Source organism: Barbus barbus, assembly GCF_936440315.1.
Source record: "Barbus barbus genome assembly, chromosome: 9".
NCBI lineage: Eukaryota > Metazoa > Chordata > Actinopteri > Cypriniformes > Cyprinidae > Barbus > Barbus barbus.
The window spans coordinates 32,136,568-32,156,025 of record NC_136737.1 but is presented as its reverse complement, the minus strand read 5'-3'; the positions used below and the strand labels follow the sequence as shown (position 1 = coordinate 32,156,025).

Below are 19,458 nucleotides of genomic sequence, written 5' to 3'. Positions count from 1 at the left end.
AACCTTCAGGAATGTTAGTTGTAATCGCTCTTTGTGCTACAATCATATTTAATCACTGTGTTTTCCACACAGTAAAGGGGTTTTGTTGAAGCGCCTTGGTTATTTTGTAAAACACTGTATGGTATAACCACAACTAAAATTCCTTCAAATTTTGAACAATGAAGATTACATTATTTCTGAAATTTTATTGTGTTAACCTAATCAAAATAACCCAACTGCAGTTTGATTGAGATTAATTGGAACTAGAGTTGCAAAGGGGTGGAAAATGTCCAGTACATTTCCGGAAAATTTCCAAAAATCCCAGAAAGATTCCAAAAATTCCCGGAAAGTTTCCGAAATTTACTATTTACTATTTTCCAACTTTTTGCAACCCTAATTGGAATGCATAATGAATGATTTTAGAAAATTGTTAAAAATTGAATGATCTGTTTTTGCAAATGAACTCCTCATTTATAACTCATATTTACGACTTAAACATAAGTCACAGATATATGCATTGTATATACGCGACCCATAAGACTGAAAAAAATTTCTTCACTAAAAGTTTTTTTTTTTTGTCAAATTATTTAAGAAAGAATAAACAGCATTTGGGAAGGCAGCTGAAAGAAAACATTGACTATATCAATGCAAGCAAATCAACTTAACTTTAGTTCAGAATTATAGGTTCACAAACAACTAAAGAAAACATAAGCTTAGACATTCTCTTAAAAATGTCATTAGATTAGATTAGATTAGATTCAACTTTATTGTCATTTATGCAGAGTACAAGTACAGAGCTAATGTACAAGTACAGTCATATATTTTATATTATAAATACGCTATTTTATTTACATGTACTGAAATTAAAAGCTTAATATCAATTATAAAAATATTATAGAATTAGCAACAAAAGCCAGGTAATTTTGTCTTAAATTTGGAGCAAGAGATACAGGGGGCGTGGCTTTATTACATCAGATTCATGTCACCTCATTTGCTCACAGCTGATTGGTCCAGTTTCTGGTCCAGTTTGTGATCACTAACCCAGAATAAAAGCAGTACTTTACATAATACGTGGGAAATTTTCCAGTGAAATGTTCTGCTTGAAAAGTTTTTTTTTTGTGCCAGCTTAGTTTACTTGAATCTAAAAAGTTAACATGTGGTAATGAAACCCCCTATTTTACCACAGAGAGACTGAGCGAGTCCCTTACTTTCCTCAGATACAACAGAAATCCACCTGTCAGTTTATGCCAGGTGTTTTTATCACAGCTGAGGTTTTATCACAGTCTGCAAGATCGCTTCAGTTTGGACAACAGGTGCAGAAAGTCAAAGCAGACCAGAAAGACTTATTAATGACAAATGGAGTACAATTATTACAAATAAAACCCCTTAATTAGTCAAGTGCGGTTTTTACAACAACTAATAAATACTGACAATTACATTTAAATCTAATTACATTTTCTGGCTCCATCTTTTACCGTCCCCAATATCAGCATGTAAAAACAGTGTTAAGAAAACTTGATAATTGATGATTCACGGCTGAATTAGGTAATCGCGTCCGCAGGCTTCTTTTCACGAGGGAGTGCAGGGTGCTCTCGTTCCAGAAAAGAGCGAGTATGTGAGAACAGGAGGTGCAATCTGAGCCGCTCAACAGCTGTAAGAAAATCTGATTCAGTAACTCGACCCCAACTACAACTCCACATTTCCCAGTTACTCACTTCCCTTCTCTCTGTTCTGCTTTCAGCCTCAGTCTGAAAACTGTGAAGGGAAACTCATTTGTCTCACAACGATAATGTGACTAACATGTTGGGTTATCAGTAAATAAAGAAGAAACCAACTATATATTTGAAAGAACGGTTGATGGTAGCCTATAAAAACTTATGCAAAATGTTTTTATGTGTTTAGGTCTAGAAATCCCACCCCATCACAGTTTTACATTTCAGACATTGCATTACATTTCAACATTTCAGATGAATTTCTTCACATTTGTTCTGACCAAGCCTCGTAAAAAAATAACCAAGGGAATTTTGATGGCATTTTCATATAAAACGATCAGACATCGGGACAGGATTATTGGAGCATGTTTTACAAAAATACTACTTTAGTCATTTTACTTCAAAATTTCATTTAATTCAATATTATTTGCCATTTTTTGTAAGTATATGTAATATTCAGCCCGATCTCACGGCAATTCATACATATTTTACGAGATGGCTAATTCGTACCTCACTTGTTTTTGCCAAATCGTACGTATTTTACGAGTTGCCAATTTGTACGAATTCATACAACCTCACTTGTAAAAATTCATATGATTTTTGCCAATTCGTATGAATTTGTACGAATGACCTACACCTAACCCCGCCCCTAAACCTAGCCGTCACTGGGGTTTAGACAAATCGTACAAAATCATACGAGTGAGGTGGTGCGAATTCGTACGAATTAGCCACCTCGTAAAATACGTACGAATTGGTCGTGAGATAGCATTGTAAAATTTACTAGCAATTTTCAAAAAGTCAGAAATTGTTGCGAAATAAATCCTACACTATTTTTTTTATTTTTTATTTGTAGGCAATGGGACAATGGGACCTATAGTGGTCAACAAAATTCAATCTGCTTGAATGTTTTGCCATTCTGTAATTATATTGATTTTCTAAACTCAACTGCCTAAATTTAAGATTTAACGAAGCTGGTCATGTTCAGTTTGAGAAATATTGAGTTGTTGTTGCCTGCATTGTTGAGGGTTGTCTGTGTGAATCTTCTCAGTATCTCCTTGCTTAAAGTAAGCAGAGAAGCAACATTCTGATATGATTTCTGCCTTGCTGATAAAGGTCGTGTCTGTTATGTGTTACGCTGTTTCTATGGAGGCTGATAAACAGTTTGAGCTTTGAGTAAGCGTGCACAGACAGCACCTGACCTGTTACTCCCTGTGCTGGAAAAAGGGGAGTTTTCTGCCTGCTGATTCTGTCCAAACTCTTACTTCCTCCAGAACGTTACAGAAGTATTTCTCTTCTCAAAATGAGAAAACCCTGAAATTCACAAACCTCTGTGTGGGAACTTTCACTTTCATGCGAACTATCACATAGGACTTTTCAGTTCTTGAAACAATAGTTCACGCAAAAATGAAAATGTTGTCATTGTTTATCCTCCCGTGTCGTTTTAAACCTGTATTTATTCAATATTCAAACCTTGAAGCAAAAACAAACTCGCTGGTTCTTGCACGTCACACAATCATGTTTGAGTGTTTACCATATTTGTTCATCAGTGTTTACATGTTAATATCAAATAAAGTAATCATGTCTGTTCTGAAAACTCGTAATATAAACATATTTTCAGTTGTGTTTTAAAGATGAACAGAAGTCTGATGGGTTTGGAAGGACATGAGGGTGATCAATTATGACAAATTTTGGGGTAAACTAACCCTTCAACTATGAGTTATGGAAAAGTGCAGCATGTTTATTCTGTGAAGCATCTCATTGAAGAAAGAAAAAGTCACAAACAGATTTATGCTAACATTAAGAGTTTAGTGCTTAAAATTACAAATTGAGCTAATATATACAGTATAAATATAAATAAAATAAATAAATAAATATAATATATATATATATATATATATATATATATATATATATATATTATTATTTTTTTTACTGTATTTTAATCAAATAAATGCAGCCTTTGTGAGAATCATATCAGAACTTTTACATTAGAAAATTACTCTGAACTTTTGACCAGTACACTGCATGAAACAAAAGATCTCCAGTGGTCCGTTCAGATAATACACATAGCCATGAGCTCTATATGAGACGTGGAAATATAGGGCATGTGCACTGTGGGAGAGAAGAGGCTGATGGGAATCACTAGTGTTTGTAGAAGCCGGCCTGAGTTTGACGTGAACTTGCCGTGAAAAGTCCAAAGAAAACGTCCCTGATCCCACTAAGGAAGGGGGCCGTGAGGATCAGGCCTGGTCAGAGGGTTATTCTGAACGCATTCAGCAAGCATTAGTGTGGGGATTACGACACGACACGCTCCGCTGGGTGTCATCTCTGATCTAAAGCAGCGCAGACAGACAGAAGCAGACTGTTATAGGCCTCATGAGGTCTGAGGAAACACCTGCCAACACACTGGACAGGTGAGGGCCAGTGATCGTTCATCTGTCCTTCAGGCTTACAAGATCACATCTTTATAGACACAGTGACTTCTGAACCCCTCGGTCACGGAGACATCTGCTGCGGTATCTAAATATACAGGGAATAAAAGTATAGTCCTACCACAGCTGTCATGACAGACTCTCACATGTCTAATCACACAGAACTGAAAACCAGCTCTCAAATCAAGACTACAGAGGCCAGAAACGAGCCGACCAAGCCTAAAGCCCTCAACCAGCAAAGCTGTGCAGGACCAGCATGAAAGGATTCTCCTACAATTCATAACACAAAAGAGATCCAGCATTCCACACCGTCGTGTTATGCTTGCAGACTCTGCACGTGAAAAGCTAAGAAAGAAATGCTCAGACTCGCTTACAGTGTTTTGTGTGCATGTTTATGGGCTTCATGAGGACACACATTTGTATAATGACATAGGTATTAGAACGAGAAGGTGATTTATGAGGACATTTTCAGTGTCCCTGTAGTTCAAAAGGCTTATAATTCTTTCAGAATTAGTTTTTTTGAAAATCTAAAAATGCACACAGTTTCCTGTAAGGTGTAGGGCTAAAGAAAATATGGTTTGCGCAGTATAAAAACCATTACGTCCCCATAAACCATAAAAACCAACATGTGTGTGTGTGTGTTCACAGAGAGAGATGTCGGTTTCTGAAACACACACGACAGGGTTTAAAGGGTTATTCCACCCCAAAATGAAATTTTTGACATTAATCACTTAAAATAGTCCATCTGCCAACTTTATGAAGATACGAGAATACTTTAAGTAAGCAAAAAAAAGAAAAAAAAAAGAGACTTTATTCAACAATTCATCTCCTCTGTGTCAACGAAGCACCATTTTGGAGAGTAAAGTCATTATTTTTGTTTTCTTTGTGTACAAAAAGTATTCTCGTCGCTTCATGACGGTTGAACCCCTGATGGCAGATGGACTATTTCGACGATGTCTTTCATACTTTTCTGGGTCTTGATAGTGGAAATTGTTTGGCAGTCAATGAGACAGCCTCCTGGTTTTCATCCAAAATATCTTAAATTGTGTTCTTTAGACAAACGATGGGGGTAAGTGATTAATGACTAAATTTTCGTTTTGGGGTGGAGTAACCCTTTAACCTCTCCTGAAAAAGGCTGCATATTTCCGAGTTTAAATTAAATTTTCAATGCCAACTCAAATTTTGGACTCCACTGCATGTAAGATTTAAAGTTGAATAGTTTCAATATTCAGTATCCCGTGTAACATGAACAGCATGTTTGTCTCTGATGTCCTTTAAATGCTATTTCTAAATCATTCATAGAGTTTTCCCCTGAAACAGTTGAGTTGGATGTTACTCTAATGATGTATTTAAACGTCACAGCTAGTTTCAGAATGTTCAGAGAAAGTTCTCACAATGTTTTCAAACTGATCAAATGGAACGTTGCCTTAATGTTTTCTATAACGTTCGCAATTACCAAGAAAAAAAGGTTTTAAAACATGTAGAAACACTGTCTTCATAATATTACGGGAATGTTGGCAAAACGTTCTCAGAATATTTTTGTTAGCTGTTGCTCCTCAGGTCAGTAAATTAAGTGTTAGTAGCCTGCTATCACCCAGTTTTGACATCTGTTATTAATAAATAAATAACTATAGATGTGCGGTTTTTTCATAATGGAAAGGCACTCACCCAGATCCTTCATCACCTCCGGCTCTCGTCTGCATTGAATCTGCTGATATCCAGAGAGAGAGCTGCTCACACCATTGATCACTGATCAGTCTGACTGATCGATTCAGTTAATATTCAGTTACACAAGCGCGCATAGCGTAACAAACAAACATGGAAACATATGAACTTAAGCAGCTTTACATCCGCCGAACATCTGACTCTGATATGAGAAAAGCCTGCGGTTATTCCTCCATTCCTCGCTTGTAGCCTACTGTTGTGACACGCCAGCCATGCACACACATGCACACGCAAGCGCGCGCACAAACACACACACACACACTCTCTCTCCTCCTCTCGGTCGGATGGGAGAGGTTTTACTGATGACAGATCACCGGGTGTCAATGCTCTTGCACGGATCTGTCCTACAAACAACAACAAAGTACAGGATAATTATGATGCCCTTCCTTAAAGTTACTGCATCCATTAAACACTAAATTTGCTTTAGGTTATATTAATCAAATCTGTTGCTTTTAGTGTAAGATTATTTTTCTTCATTACAAATGTTTGTAACGTTACATCATTTGAAGAGGTCTAGTTTTACCCTAATTAATACATATTTTCACAAAGATGCAGAGAGTTGTTATACTGTTGCGCCCCCTTGCGACACCTGAGGCACATCACTACTTCTACCAATCAGCAATAAAAACATAAATCATAACTGTTGAGAGAAAGGGAGACACAGACCAGACTCTCCAGTTTTGCCTCTGTATGTTATATTTCTTCTAGAACTTTAGTTTTATTATTATTATTATTATTATTACCTCTAAACATATAAGCAAATGATTATAAATAGCCTGCGTGTCATGTGACCATAATCAGCATATCTGAAAGATTTCTGAAGGATCTTGTGACACTGAAGACTGTACTGAAGAGTAATGTTGCTGAAATTTCAGCTTTGAATCACAGGAATAAATCATATTTTCAAGTATATAAAAAAAAACAAATACTTTTAATGTGAATTAATGTATCCTTGATGAGCAGAAGAGAAAAAACAACATTGAGAATCTTACTGATCCCAAACTTAATTAACGATACTGTAAATGTAAAAAGTAAAGGTTTACTAATCAAACCGGGTCTGATGTTGTGCTGAAACATGAAGAAACAGAAGATAAATGATTCCTTTCTTTCAGGAAATATTAGAAATAGACAGAACACAATTCACCACTCAGTTACTTACAAAACATATAGCCTTTCCTTTAAATAAGAACCAAATCAGGCCATAACAAAATTATACACACACACCAAGAGAAATAAACACAAACTTTAATGTCAGATGCAATCAGTCACAATTGGTTTTTATATGCAATTCATTGATAATTGAGACATGGATTAATAAATGTTGCCCAAAAGCCTCTTGTGTTATATTTGACATTATACAATATAAATCCAGTTGCAGTTGTTAGTGAAAATTGCACTAAAATTTTGCACTAAATTAAAAGTTCAAATGTAAAAAATAAGTTACAATATTGATGTTGTAATACTGGTAGCACTAGTATATATATATATAAAAAAGGTATGATATACGATAGAAAAAAGTAACAAATCTGAAATATGTTGTTGGTTGTATTTTTAATTTTTGTCTTTTATCTCAGTATTCCTATCAGTGTTGTATAAGGGTTTTTATGCATTATAGTAACCCTAGAATGTGATCAAACAGTTTAAAATAGCTGAGCTAAAGTATATGATAACTGTTATGAATGCAGAAATATGTTATATCAGGACACACAATATCACACCGACCATAAAACACCATTTTTCACACACTTTTCAAAAAAATACAAATAAAATAATAATAATTATTGATTATTTCGAAGTGTTACTAATGACACATCACCTGTCTGGGAAATAAAATGGGATTAAATGGTACAAATAATTTTTATACATATATTTTTACATAATTCTACATAATATAATATGTAAAAAAAAATCATGAAATTTCATTATTTGTGTCCTGATGGAAAATAGTAATAAATTCATTTTCTGATGTCTCTCTTTATGGGTTAAATGACAATTTATGCAGTAATATTTTGTGTCACCGTGAACATAAATCTATTGAAAATATGAGCAGAAGTATGAAGGAAACGCCTGTGTTTAGATCATTTTGACCGCTCGCAGCACCCTTACCGTAAGCGCGCGATTAGACGCGCAAACAAAACAAAGTGCGCTCTGTGTACTTTTAAACCGCGCTGATCTAACGGCACCCAAACACCGTTAAAAGAGCTTGTCACTTAACCTGTAACATCACAGTATTTAACTTATTTAACGGTTTAGTCAGGTAAATACATTCTTAAAATAGCCTAACAATCGCATTTTTACATCCGTTAAAGTATCTAGTATAGTATAGTAGCCCACCGATCAATATAGTTATTATTTCTGTAAATAATTGATTGATTATTTATTTAGTATTTCTGGTTTGCAGAGGCAGCAAATATGGCCACAAGTACAGGTGAGTGATCCTGACAGCTCTCTGTCAGAAAATAAGGGATAATCGTGGTTTTTCATAGAAAAATAAGGGGCAGAATAAGGGACACACACACACACACACACACACACACACACACACACACAAGTATGCATATATATATATATATATATATATATATATATACACACACACACACACACACATGCATATACACACACACACACACACACACACACACACACACACACACACACACACACACACACATATATATATATATATATATATATATATACACACACACAGTCGTGGTCAAAAATATCGGCACCCTTGGTAAATATGGTCAAAGGCAGCTGTGAAAATTAATCTGCATTGTTAATCCTTTTGATCTTTTATTTAAAAAATTCACAAAAATCTAACCTTTCATTGGATAATAAGAATTTAAAATGGGTGGAAGTATCATTATGAAATAAATGTTTTTCTCTAATACACATTGGCCACAATTAACGGCACCCTTTTATTCAATACTTTTTGAAACCTCCATTTGTCAGTTTAACAGCTCTAAATTTTCTCCTATATTGTCTGATGAGGTTAGAGAACACCTGACAAGAGATCAGAGACCATTCCTTCATCCAGAATCACTCCAGATCCTTCAGATTCACAGCTCCATGACGGTGCTTCTTCTCTTCAGTTCACCTCACTCATTTTCTACAGGGTTCAGGTCAGAGGACTGGAATGGCCAGCAGAAGCTTGGTTTTGTGCTCAGTGACCCATTTTTGTGTTGTTTTTGAGGTTTGTGTTTGGATTATTGTCCGGTTGGAAGATCCAAACATGGCCCATTATAAGATTTCTAACAGAGTCAGTCACTTATTGATTTTTTATCTGTTGGTATTTGATAGAATCCATGATGCCATGTGTCTGAACAAGATGTCCAGGACCTCCAGCAGAAATATAGGCCCACAACATCAAAAATACAGCAGTATATTTCATTGTACACATGGGGTACTTTTTATCCCTGTGTTCACCAAACCCATCTTGAGTGTTTGCTGCTAAAAAGCTCATTTTTTAGTTTCATCTGACCATAGAAGCCAGTCCCATTTGAAGTTCCAGTCATGTCTGATAACTGAATATGCTGGAGATTGTTTTTGGATGAGCTAGTTTTCTTGAAACCCTCCCAAACAACATGTGCTGATGTAGAGGCTGTTTGACCATTTTTTTTAGTGTTTTCTGACCCCGAGACTCAACTGTTTTCTTCAATTCCCCAGCTGTGTTCCTTGGAGAGTCTTTAGCCACTCAGACTCTCCTTCTCACCGTGCATTAGGACGATATAGACACACCTCCAGGCAACATTTTATGTTGATTTCTAGGGGTGCCAATAATTGTGTCCAATGTGTATTAGAGAAAAACATTTTTTTCATAATGATATTTCCCCCCGTTTTAAATTCTTATTATCCAATGAAAGGTTAGATTTTTGTGAATTTTTTAAATAAAAGATCAAAAGGATTAATTTTCATAGCCCTCGTTGATCATATTTACCAAGGGTGCCGATATTTTTGGCCATGACTATATACAGTATATATATATATATATATATATATATATATATAAGAATCAGTATTTTTTTTTTAACTGGAGTATCTTATGCTCATCAAGGCTGTATTTATTTAATTAAAAATACAGAAAAATGGTAATATTGTGAAATATTATTGCAATTTCTAATATTGGTTTCTTATCTTAATATACTTTAAAATATCAAAAATATCACAGGTCCTAAAAAGTATGAAGCAGCACCACAGTTTCAACACTGATAATAAATCAGTATATTAGAGTGATTTCTGAAGATCATGTGACACTGAAGACTGGAGTAATGATGCTGGAAATACAGCGCTGCATCACAGAAATAAATTATATTTTAAAGTAAACTTAAAATTGAAATAGAAAAAAAAATAGAAAACTGTAATTTTAAATTGCAATAATTATTTAAACTAAACTGAGCTAGACAATGACATCTCTGAATTCAATAATGAAATGCGTTTATTGAGTGTTTCATCTTATTATTGTACATTACTGACACTCTATCCTCCAATTTGATACTGTTAAGTGCTTTGACACAATCTGTATTGTTACAAGCGCTATATAAATAAAGGTGAAAACTGATAACTGATCATTTTGATCAAATAAATGCTGCCTTGATAAGCATATGAAACTTAAAAAAAAAACAAAAAAACATTAAAAATCTTACTGATCCCAAACTTTTGAACAGCAGTGTGTATCTGTGTATGTGTCTAGTATACTACAGTATATATGAAAATGCATATTTTTCAATTAAAGAGAACTTATAGAGTTAAAATGGACTGCTTTTGGTGCTTGTCTGGCTTTCATACGCAACGCTTCTTTGATGCCCTAAATATAGGATGATTCTGTATTATACAGAACGGTTAGCAAATAACTGTGAGTGTCAATTGATGTTCTTTGATACTCTTTAAACCACAGGTTACCCAACTGACCTCCAACCACAGAAAGATGAATTTCATCCCGCCCCTCCTGATAACCAGGGACCATCCAAACCAGGCCAATGTAAGGGAATCTCTTGATTTTTCAAAATCTGATCTCACTTTTCCAGATCCTCCAGCTTAACACATTATTTTCTTCCCTTTGCAAGGTGAAGTGTCTCCTCAAAGAGCCACTGGCTGCCCTCCAGGACTGGAGAACCTGACCCAGGTAGAGCTTCTCTGTAGACACTGATGGAGTTTCCTTTCTTTTTTCTCTCTGAAATAGGATAGTATCTTCTCAAGAAATGGTTTTCTGGGCTTTGAAATGATCAAATAAATGTCCCACTTTTTGGAGGAACTGTGTATTACTTGTGAAATACTTTAATGAATATCATGCCATCCAAAGTCCTTAAGACGGTTTATTCCCTTTTACAACACAGATTGATCGACTTCTTGTACAGCAGAACGTCGAGCTGGCTGAAGGTAACGTTGTGATGTTTGTTATATTATTCAAATAGTTTGCATGTTTTTAAATTGAATGACTATTATCTCAACATAATAGAAATCAACACACACACACACACACAAGTTTTACACATGAACAATGAGATTTTTAGTAATGTTTTAGTTCGGTAATGTTTTTTATTTAATATTTTTGTGTTTTTAGGGGATTTTATTGTACTAAAGTATATTTATAGAATAGTTATGATCCATTTATGACCTGTTAATCACTTTTTGAGCATAGACCTGAAAATGAAATCTCCAGCTCAAACTCTCAAAACGCTTAAGTTTGGTCACATTTTCACTTTTTCTATTTGAATCATGACCATGATTTTCATGGCAAGTGCCAAAACCAAACAGTTTCGTTCAGATGAAGTAAAATAAAGTTTGGTCAAAAATGAGCGAACAGCATCAGAGGGTTAATTAAATTAGGCTGAAAATACTGTATATATTCTCTCTGGATAATTTCTGTCACTATTACCGTATAAGCGTCTCAGCCACAATATTTGACCTGGTTTTTGTGTAACCTCTGTAATCTGTAATATTACACCATCCAAACACACTTGTCTGATAATATGGCAGATGGCAACAGCTGCCAGGCAGAATTGGGCAGTAACCGAGGTGGGGCTTACCGATGGGTCAGTTAATGCATTGCACAAAACGTGACAAAAGCATGGATCTTTCTTTTGTTTTTGTTGTGTCACATCACAGTTATTATGGGCTGGGAGGGCAATAATAAGTACAAAGTGAAGAACAGGACGGGGCAGCAGGTGTTCTTCGTGGCTGAGGAGAACAACTTCTGTTACAGACAGCTCTGTGGACCCCTGCGCTCATTCGGCCTCCATGTTCAGGACAACACGGGACAGGAAGTGATGACGCTCACACGTCCTTTGAGGTGTGGAAGCTGCTTTTTCCCCTGTTGCCTGCAAGAGGTAATACATATTCTGTGTCACTTTTATTCAGTTTTCAAAGCCTTGGATTTGAATCTCAGGCTTCATTGTTAAAGCTATAAGCAACAGATAGGTTCAAACTAGATTCATGTACCATCCATCATCATTGTGCTGTTTCTGTGGAGACAACAATCCTTTTACAATCCATACGCTCACTACTGTACAAAAGAGTAATTAATGGTAAGACTGTGAATGAATTACAGTGAAGAACAAAAGCCTGATTAACAGAATGAAGTTATTGACAATAAAGCTTTATTAAATAGTTTGCTATTTAAAAAAATGCCTTCACTGATTAAGACCATTATTGTATACATTGTCTTCCTTTTAGCTGGAAATCCAGTCTCCACCGGGCAGCCCGATTGGATATGTGGTCCAGAACTGGCATCCTTTCCTTCCTAAGTTTACAGTACAGGATGAGAACCGAGAAGCAGTTCTGAAGATCGTGGGGCCATTCTGTTCATGCAGATGCTGTGCGGATGTGAAATTTGATGTATGAAACATACAAGACAGAAACACTAACGAAAGTTTGATCCTTTGACTTGATCTCAGACATAAAAATATAAGACCACGTGATCCTTTTATAAGACATTTTTCAGCGTCATCTTGCATCTAAACAGGTTTTGTCCGTGGATGAATCAACGAAGGTGGGCAGAATCGCTAAACAGTGGTCAGGTCTGCTGAGAGAAGCCCTCACTGAAGCAGACCACTTTGAAATCTCCTTTCCTATGGATCTGGACGTGAAGATCAAAGCTGCTCTTTTTGGAGCCTGCTTTCTCATAGTAAGCAGAAATAAGGCATACGCTTAGAGCAGTTTGTATCTGTCTAATCTTGCTCCATGAGCTCTGCGTGTTTCAGCACAGTGAATAATCTGATATTGTTCTTCTCTTGTAGGACTTCATGTTCTTTGAACAAAATTTGCTGGATGTCCTGTAAGTACACAAATATTGCATATGGATATTTTAAAATGTGCACAACATAATTTGTCAACACATAGTTCTAATCATTGTCTTTCAATTAGTCTTTCAGGTTGAATTTTGAACTCCTTACCCTGGATTCAACCATGGATTCAAATGTGGATCACTCCTCTCTATATATATATTTATTTATTTGACATATTACTATTACATTATACAGTATATTTCTTCCGTAGCGTTCATGATCCACCACTAGGTGACAGCAGTTCCCTTTACAATAATTTTCAGATGCTCTCAGTATCAACAAAGTACCTGCTCTAAATGTTTTGCCCAAAAATGATCTACGAACTATTAAAGAGAACTTTAAAGTCAGCATGAAATGTTGTGATAGTCCTTTTTTCCCTATGACGTGACGTGACGTATATCCGAGTGAAACGGCGGTTGCACTTTATTTAGGTGTCCTTGTTACAGGGTAATTATACATTTAAGTACTGAGAAATATTAACTACATGTACTTATATTAGGGTTACTTGCATGATTATTTGTTATTACAATAGTAAGTACATGTAACGTGTAACAAGGACAACTTAAAATAAAGTGTAACCAAAACGGCTTCTGAAATGAGAAAAAAAGATCCAACACTCCTGTAATGATCAAGTAGCCCTGAACACCTCGATCAGATGCTTCAGGTGTGTTTGATTGGGGTTGGAGCTTTACTCTGCCGGATGTTGTCTTTCTAGGATCAGGGTTGGAGATCCCTGTAATATTCAATATCCCGGAAACTGAGCGTGCGAGGGAGAATGGCCACTCTCTATATGCTGTAAAGTGAGCATCACTTCTCAAAATGTTACCATTTTAAAAGTCTTGTGGTCATCCATGTCATTATCCCATCATGTGTTGCAGATTTCCATCTGAACAATACAAATGATTCCAACCCCAACTACGTTTATGCAGACGTTTGGGCAATCTTCTGGGCTTTCAAACTTCATTTGGATATAATTTAAACCTTATGGAGCAGCAACATTTCAGTTCTGAAATAACTTATTGAATCAACGGACACAATGCAATGTGAATCATAACTAAAACAGACAGGTGCAAACATTTGGCATCCTAATGGAGTAATGACATAGTAGAGCCATCTTTTGCTGAAAAAAGCCTGTAGATGCTTCTTATAGCCACTGATAAGTCCTTGAATCCTGACTGCAGTATTGTGGACCTGTCTTCCTTGCAGAAGTTCTCCAGTTCAGTCAGGTTTGATGGCCTCTTCAAATCAGTTCATAGATTTCTGATGATGTTCAGGTCTGGGGAGTGGGATGGCCTTTCAAGTGCATTGTGTTTGTGTCTGGGCAGGAATTCCTTGGTAGATTTGGAGCAGCGTGAGAGAGGGGGCCCGCTTCCGCCTCGGGTAATTGCGACTTTTTATTCTGTATTTCCTGCAGTTCCCACACAATATCTGTAGTTAATATTGGTTAAATGGGAGGGGGAAATCCTGCACATACCCAGCATATAAAAGCACTGAAGTGGTATTCAGGAACTGTGAATAAATTACTGAATAATAATAATAATAATATCACAGCTATAATAACATCCTCAAAAAAACAAAAAAAAGAGTTTGGACACATTACAGTTTTTAATGCTTTTGTCTCTTATGCTCATCAAGCTATACATTTATTTGATCAAAAATAAAGAACAGTATTTTGAAATAGAAAAGTAAAAAAAACAACCAAACAGCATTTATTTAAAAATTTTTTTTTTTTTTTTTAAATATGATATAAAAAAAATATAAAAGAAAAAATGTTTCACAATATTATAGTTCTTTCTGTATTTCTGATCAAATAAATGCAGACTTGAGCGACTTTAAAAATAGTAAAGTGTCCAAACTTTTGACCAGTAATATATAAGTAAGTAAGAATACACAAAAGTTAAAATGAAAATAAAAAGGTTAGGGGTCATATTTGTTTCAAATGCTTTCAACGGCCTCCAAGCGTCTAGCACCGGCTCCGGTAACGGTACCCAGTTTATGTTTTCACGGGGCATGTGGAGAGGAACTGGCGGACTGTCCTGCAGGTGGCGCACAGTCTTTGGTGATGTTTGAAACACGTCCACAGGACACGTGCTCGTCACTTCCGTGCAGGGTTGAGCTGAGCAGCTGAGCTTCGGAGACCCTATAGCTACCCTATTGGAGCTTCGGGTTATACATGGCTCTGAGGAGAGCAGTGATTGTGCCGGGGAACGGTGCTGGGAATGTCGAGCACTGCAACTGGTATGGATGGGCAAAGACACGAATAAACGAGGTACGATTAGAGAATTCAATCATATACAGTCTCGTTCAGACAGAGACAGGATGCACCTCAGCCCACATGTGAAAACATAGAACAGTTAACATCCGGATAGCTTGTGATGTGAATGATGAGGTTTTTATAACAGTAGAGCAGATACTTTAATAAAATGCATGGACAAATATAGTGCTGTCAAACGATTAATCGCATCCAAAATAAACGCTTTTGTTTACATAATATATGTAGGCCCTATGTGTACTGTGTATATTTATTATGTATATATAAATACACACACATACAGTATATATTTATATTGTATATATAAACATAACACATTTTTCTTAAATATATACATACATGCTTATGATGTATTTTCATATTGACAGATTCCAGATGTGTCTTGTACGCTGAAGAACATGCCAGATCCTGGTAGCACAAGTTCACATCACTATATTACATGAGATGTGAATGATATATATCTGGTGTAATGTATTCTAATTGAATTGCAGTGACTGCCAGAGAGAGCATCTGGCTGCCGTTCATGGAGAAGGAGCTGAGATGTGATGAAGAGACGGTCATCATCGGACACAGCTCAGGAGCCGCTGCAGCCATGAGGTACTGCTGACCCTAAACATACGTTTATTCCTGTGTGTACTTCCTTTAAACTAAAAATAGGAATGTTTCCTTTCACTCTACTTTTTATGTACTTCTCAGAAATATGCATAAAATGACATTTAAGTATACTTAACTTACTAGTAGTTTACTGAGACTATACTTCAAGTGTACTAAAATGCTACAAGTATTAATTAGTAAACTATCAGTATACCTATGTTCACTTTTAGTATAGTTGAAGTACAAACTAAAAACATAGAGTAACATAACACATAAATAACATAATATTTATTAATAAGGATTTACTTGATCTTTTTTTTTTGAAGAAATGTAATTTATACATTTCTGCTTCTTATTTGGTTCACTACTTCTCCTGTTGATATGATATATTTTAAATTAAAGTATAATAGTGGTGTCAAACGATTAATCGCGATTAATCACATTCAAAATAAAAGTTTTTGTTTACATAATATATATGCGTGTACTGTGTATATTTATTATGTAGGCTATATATATATATATACACACACACAAACATGCATGTATACAGGTGCATCTCAATAAATTACAATGTCATGAAAAAGTTCATTTTTTCTTGTAAGTTATTTCAAAAAGTGAAACTTTCATATATTTTAGATTCATTGCATGTAAAGTAAAACATTTCAAAAGTGTTTTTGTTTTAATTTTGATGATTAGAGCTCACAGCTCATGAAAATCAAAAATCTGTATCTCAATATATTAGAATATTTATAATTGAGTTTCAATTAATGACCATCCCTACAGTATAAATTCTGGGTATCTCTTGTTCTTTGAAACCACAATAATGGAGAACACTGCTGACTTGGCAATGATCCAGAAGATGAACATTGATGCCCTCCACAAAGAGGGTAAGCCACAGAGGGTCATTACTGAAAGCTGTGGCTGTTCACAGAGTGCTGTATCAAAGCATATTAAATGCAAAGTTGACTGGAAGGAAGAATTTGGGTAGGAAAAGGTGCACAAGCAACAGGGATGACTGCAAGCTTGAGAATACTGTCAAGCAAAGCTGATTCAAACACTTGGGAGAGCTTCACAAGGAGTGGACTGAAGCTGGAGTCAGTGCATCAAGAGTCTCCACGCTCAGACGTCTTCAGGAAAAGAGCTACCAAGCCACTCCTGAACCAGAGACAACGTCAGAAGCGTCTTACCTGGACTGTGGAGAAAAAGAACTGGACTGTTGCTCAGTGGTCCAAAGTCCTCTTTTCAGATGAAAGTAAATTTTGCATTTAATTAGGAAATCAAGGTCCCAGAGTCTGGAGGAAGAGTGGAGAGGCACAGAATCCATGTTGCTTGAAGTCCAGTGTGAAGTTTCCACAGTCAGTGATGATTTGGGCTGCCATGTCATCTGCTGGTGTTGGTCCACTGTGTTTTCTGAAGTCCACAGTCAACGCAGCCATCTACCAGGAGATTTTAGAGCACTTCATGCTTCCTTCTGCTGACAAGCTTTATGGAGATGCTGATTTCATTTTCCAGCAGGACTTGGCACCTGCCCACACTGCCAAAGGTACCAAAAGCTGGTTCAATGACCGTGGTGTTACTGTGCTTGATTGGCCAGCAAACTCGCCTGACCTGAACCCCATAGAGAATCTATGGGGTATTGTCAAGAGGAAGATGAGAGACACCAGACCCAACAATGCAGATGACCTGAAGGCTGCTATCAAAGCAACCTGGGCTTCCATTACACCTGAGCAGTGCCACAAACTGATCACCTCCATGCCACGCCGCATTGATGCAGTAATTAAAGCAAAAGGAGCCCCTACCAAGTATTGAGTACATATACAGTAAATTAACATACTTTCCAGGAGGCCAACAATTCACTAAAAATGCTTTTTTTATTGGTCTTATGAAGTATTCTAATTTGTTGAGAGAGTGAATTGGTGGGTTTTTGTTAAATGTGAGACTAAATCACCACAATTAAAAGAACCAAAGACAAACTACTCCAGTCTGTGTGCACTGAATTTATTTAATACAAGAGTTTCACAATTTGAGTTCTAATTCATTCTAATTTGATATGCACCTGTATATAAGAAAAAATTTATGTTTATATATGAAATGTAAATTATATGAATATACATATGCATGTAAATATTTTCAAAAAATATCCATGCATGTGTGTTTATTTATATATACATAATAGACACAGCACACACACATATTAGGTAAACAAAAACTTTTATTTTGGATGCGATTAATCGTTTGACAGCACTTGAGTATAATACTCGCAGACAGATATTTATAGCCCCAAACAATTAAATGTCTGCTAAACTGATGAAATGCATGTGATGATGAACATTTCTAAACAGTTTGTGTTAAACTGATTGCTTTTGATGGGCTTTAGATATGCAGAAACACGCAGGGTTTTTGCCATTATTCTGGTAGGTGCGTACACGTCAGACCTGGGAGACGAGAATGAACGCGAGAGCGGTGAGTTTGAGTGAAAATCACTCATAACATCATTCATCATCACTGTGAGTGTGTGCTAAATATACTTCTTATTCCCCTCAGGGTATTTCAGCCGGCCATGGGAGTGGGAGAGGATCAAAACAAACGTGAAGTACATAATTCAGTTTGGATCCACAGACGACCCCTTCCTGCCCTGGGAAGAGCAACAGGAAGTGGCTGATGGACTAAAGACAGATTTACATAAATACTCGGACCGCGGACATTTCCAGAACACAGCCTTTCCAGAGCTCATCAACGCAGTAAAAAAGCTCAAAACCAACAGCTAAATATAAAAACTCACCCTTCATCCTCTGTATTTACAAAACACTCACTTGATTTCTTAGGGGCCAAATAAATCATCTGTCGATGGCAGTGTATTATTGTGGCATATGTTGAAACTGTCCATTTTCATTTATAATACAAGTATCATGTAAATCCTCAAATACTCAAATTTTCTTTACAGTAGTACACCGAATCCCCGTGAAAACAGAGACAAAACATAGCAATTATTACAAAACCAGTGGCGTACTGAGTAATGGCACTTACAGCAGTCAAACACAGACAGCATCCAACCACCCAACCAAACACTGATCTCAGTTCAAGTTATTACAATTATAATAAAGTCCACACCGTGACGGTTCTGTTGCTCATATGTATAGATAAAATCCTATATTTAAACAGGGAAGGTTAAAATGTAAATTCAGGTTCTAATCAGTTATAGCGCCATATTAAGGGTCAACATAAACATTTCATTTAATTGAAATATACAGATTCTGTTATTTGGTTGAGGAACTGTTGGCAACACTCTCTATGAAGCCCGTCTTTAGTGACTAGTGATATACATTCAGCCAATATGGTGACCCATACTCGGAATTCGTGCTCTGCATTTAACCCATCCAACGTGCACACACACAGCAGTGAACACACACACACAGCAGTGAACACACACACACAGCAGTGAACACACACACACA

The 19,458-nt window shown here is 36.2% G+C and overlaps 3 protein-coding genes across 4 annotated transcripts in view; 2 read left to right on the top strand and 1 right to left on the bottom strand.

Annotated features, from left to right (window-relative positions):
• Positions 1-6,066, bottom strand: part of arhgef3 (Rho guanine nucleotide exchange factor (GEF) 3) — a 54,236-nt gene extending 48,170 nt beyond the window's left edge. The window contains exon 1 of the mRNA XM_079425029.1: positions 5,792-6,066. Coding sequence (XP_079281155.1) covers positions 5,792-5,826 — 35 coding nt within the window. The 5' untranslated portion in view covers positions 5,827-6,066. The remainder of the gene's footprint in view (positions 1-5,791) is intronic.
• A 1,903-nt stretch (positions 6,067-7,969) lies between these two features.
• LOC306875190 (phospholipid scramblase 1-like) lies at positions 7,970-13,487 on the top strand. The gene is made up of 10 exons (XM_079425647.1): positions 7,970-8,105; positions 8,250-8,276; positions 10,749-10,832; positions 10,918-10,976; positions 11,188-11,230; positions 11,960-12,180; positions 12,527-12,688; positions 12,816-12,977; positions 13,090-13,127; positions 13,217-13,487. The coding sequence occupies exons 2-10, from the start codon at positions 8,261-8,263 to the stop codon at positions 13,227-13,229; spliced, it is 798 nt and encodes a 265-aa protein (XP_079281773.1). The 5' UTR covers positions 7,970-8,105; positions 8,250-8,260; the 3' UTR covers positions 13,230-13,487.
• A 1,747-nt stretch (positions 13,488-15,234) lies between these two features.
• Positions 15,235-19,458, top strand: part of rbbp9 (retinoblastoma binding protein 9) — a 211,477-nt gene continuing 207,253 nt past the window's right edge. Inside the window, exons 1-5 of one of the 2 annotated variants that reach the window (XM_079426109.1) lie at positions 15,235-15,406; positions 15,778-15,820; positions 15,901-16,006; positions 18,381-18,466; positions 18,548-19,317. In XM_079426109.1, coding sequence (XP_079282235.1) covers positions 15,311-15,406; positions 15,778-15,820; positions 15,901-16,006; positions 18,381-18,466; positions 18,548-18,771 — 555 coding nt within the window. In that variant the 5' untranslated portion in view covers positions 15,235-15,310 and the 3' untranslated portion in view covers positions 18,772-19,317. Of the gene's footprint in view, positions 15,407-15,777; positions 15,821-15,900; positions 16,007-18,380; positions 18,467-18,547; positions 19,402-19,458 lie in introns of both variants that reach the window. The other variant, XM_079426108.1, reaches the window with a different exon arrangement.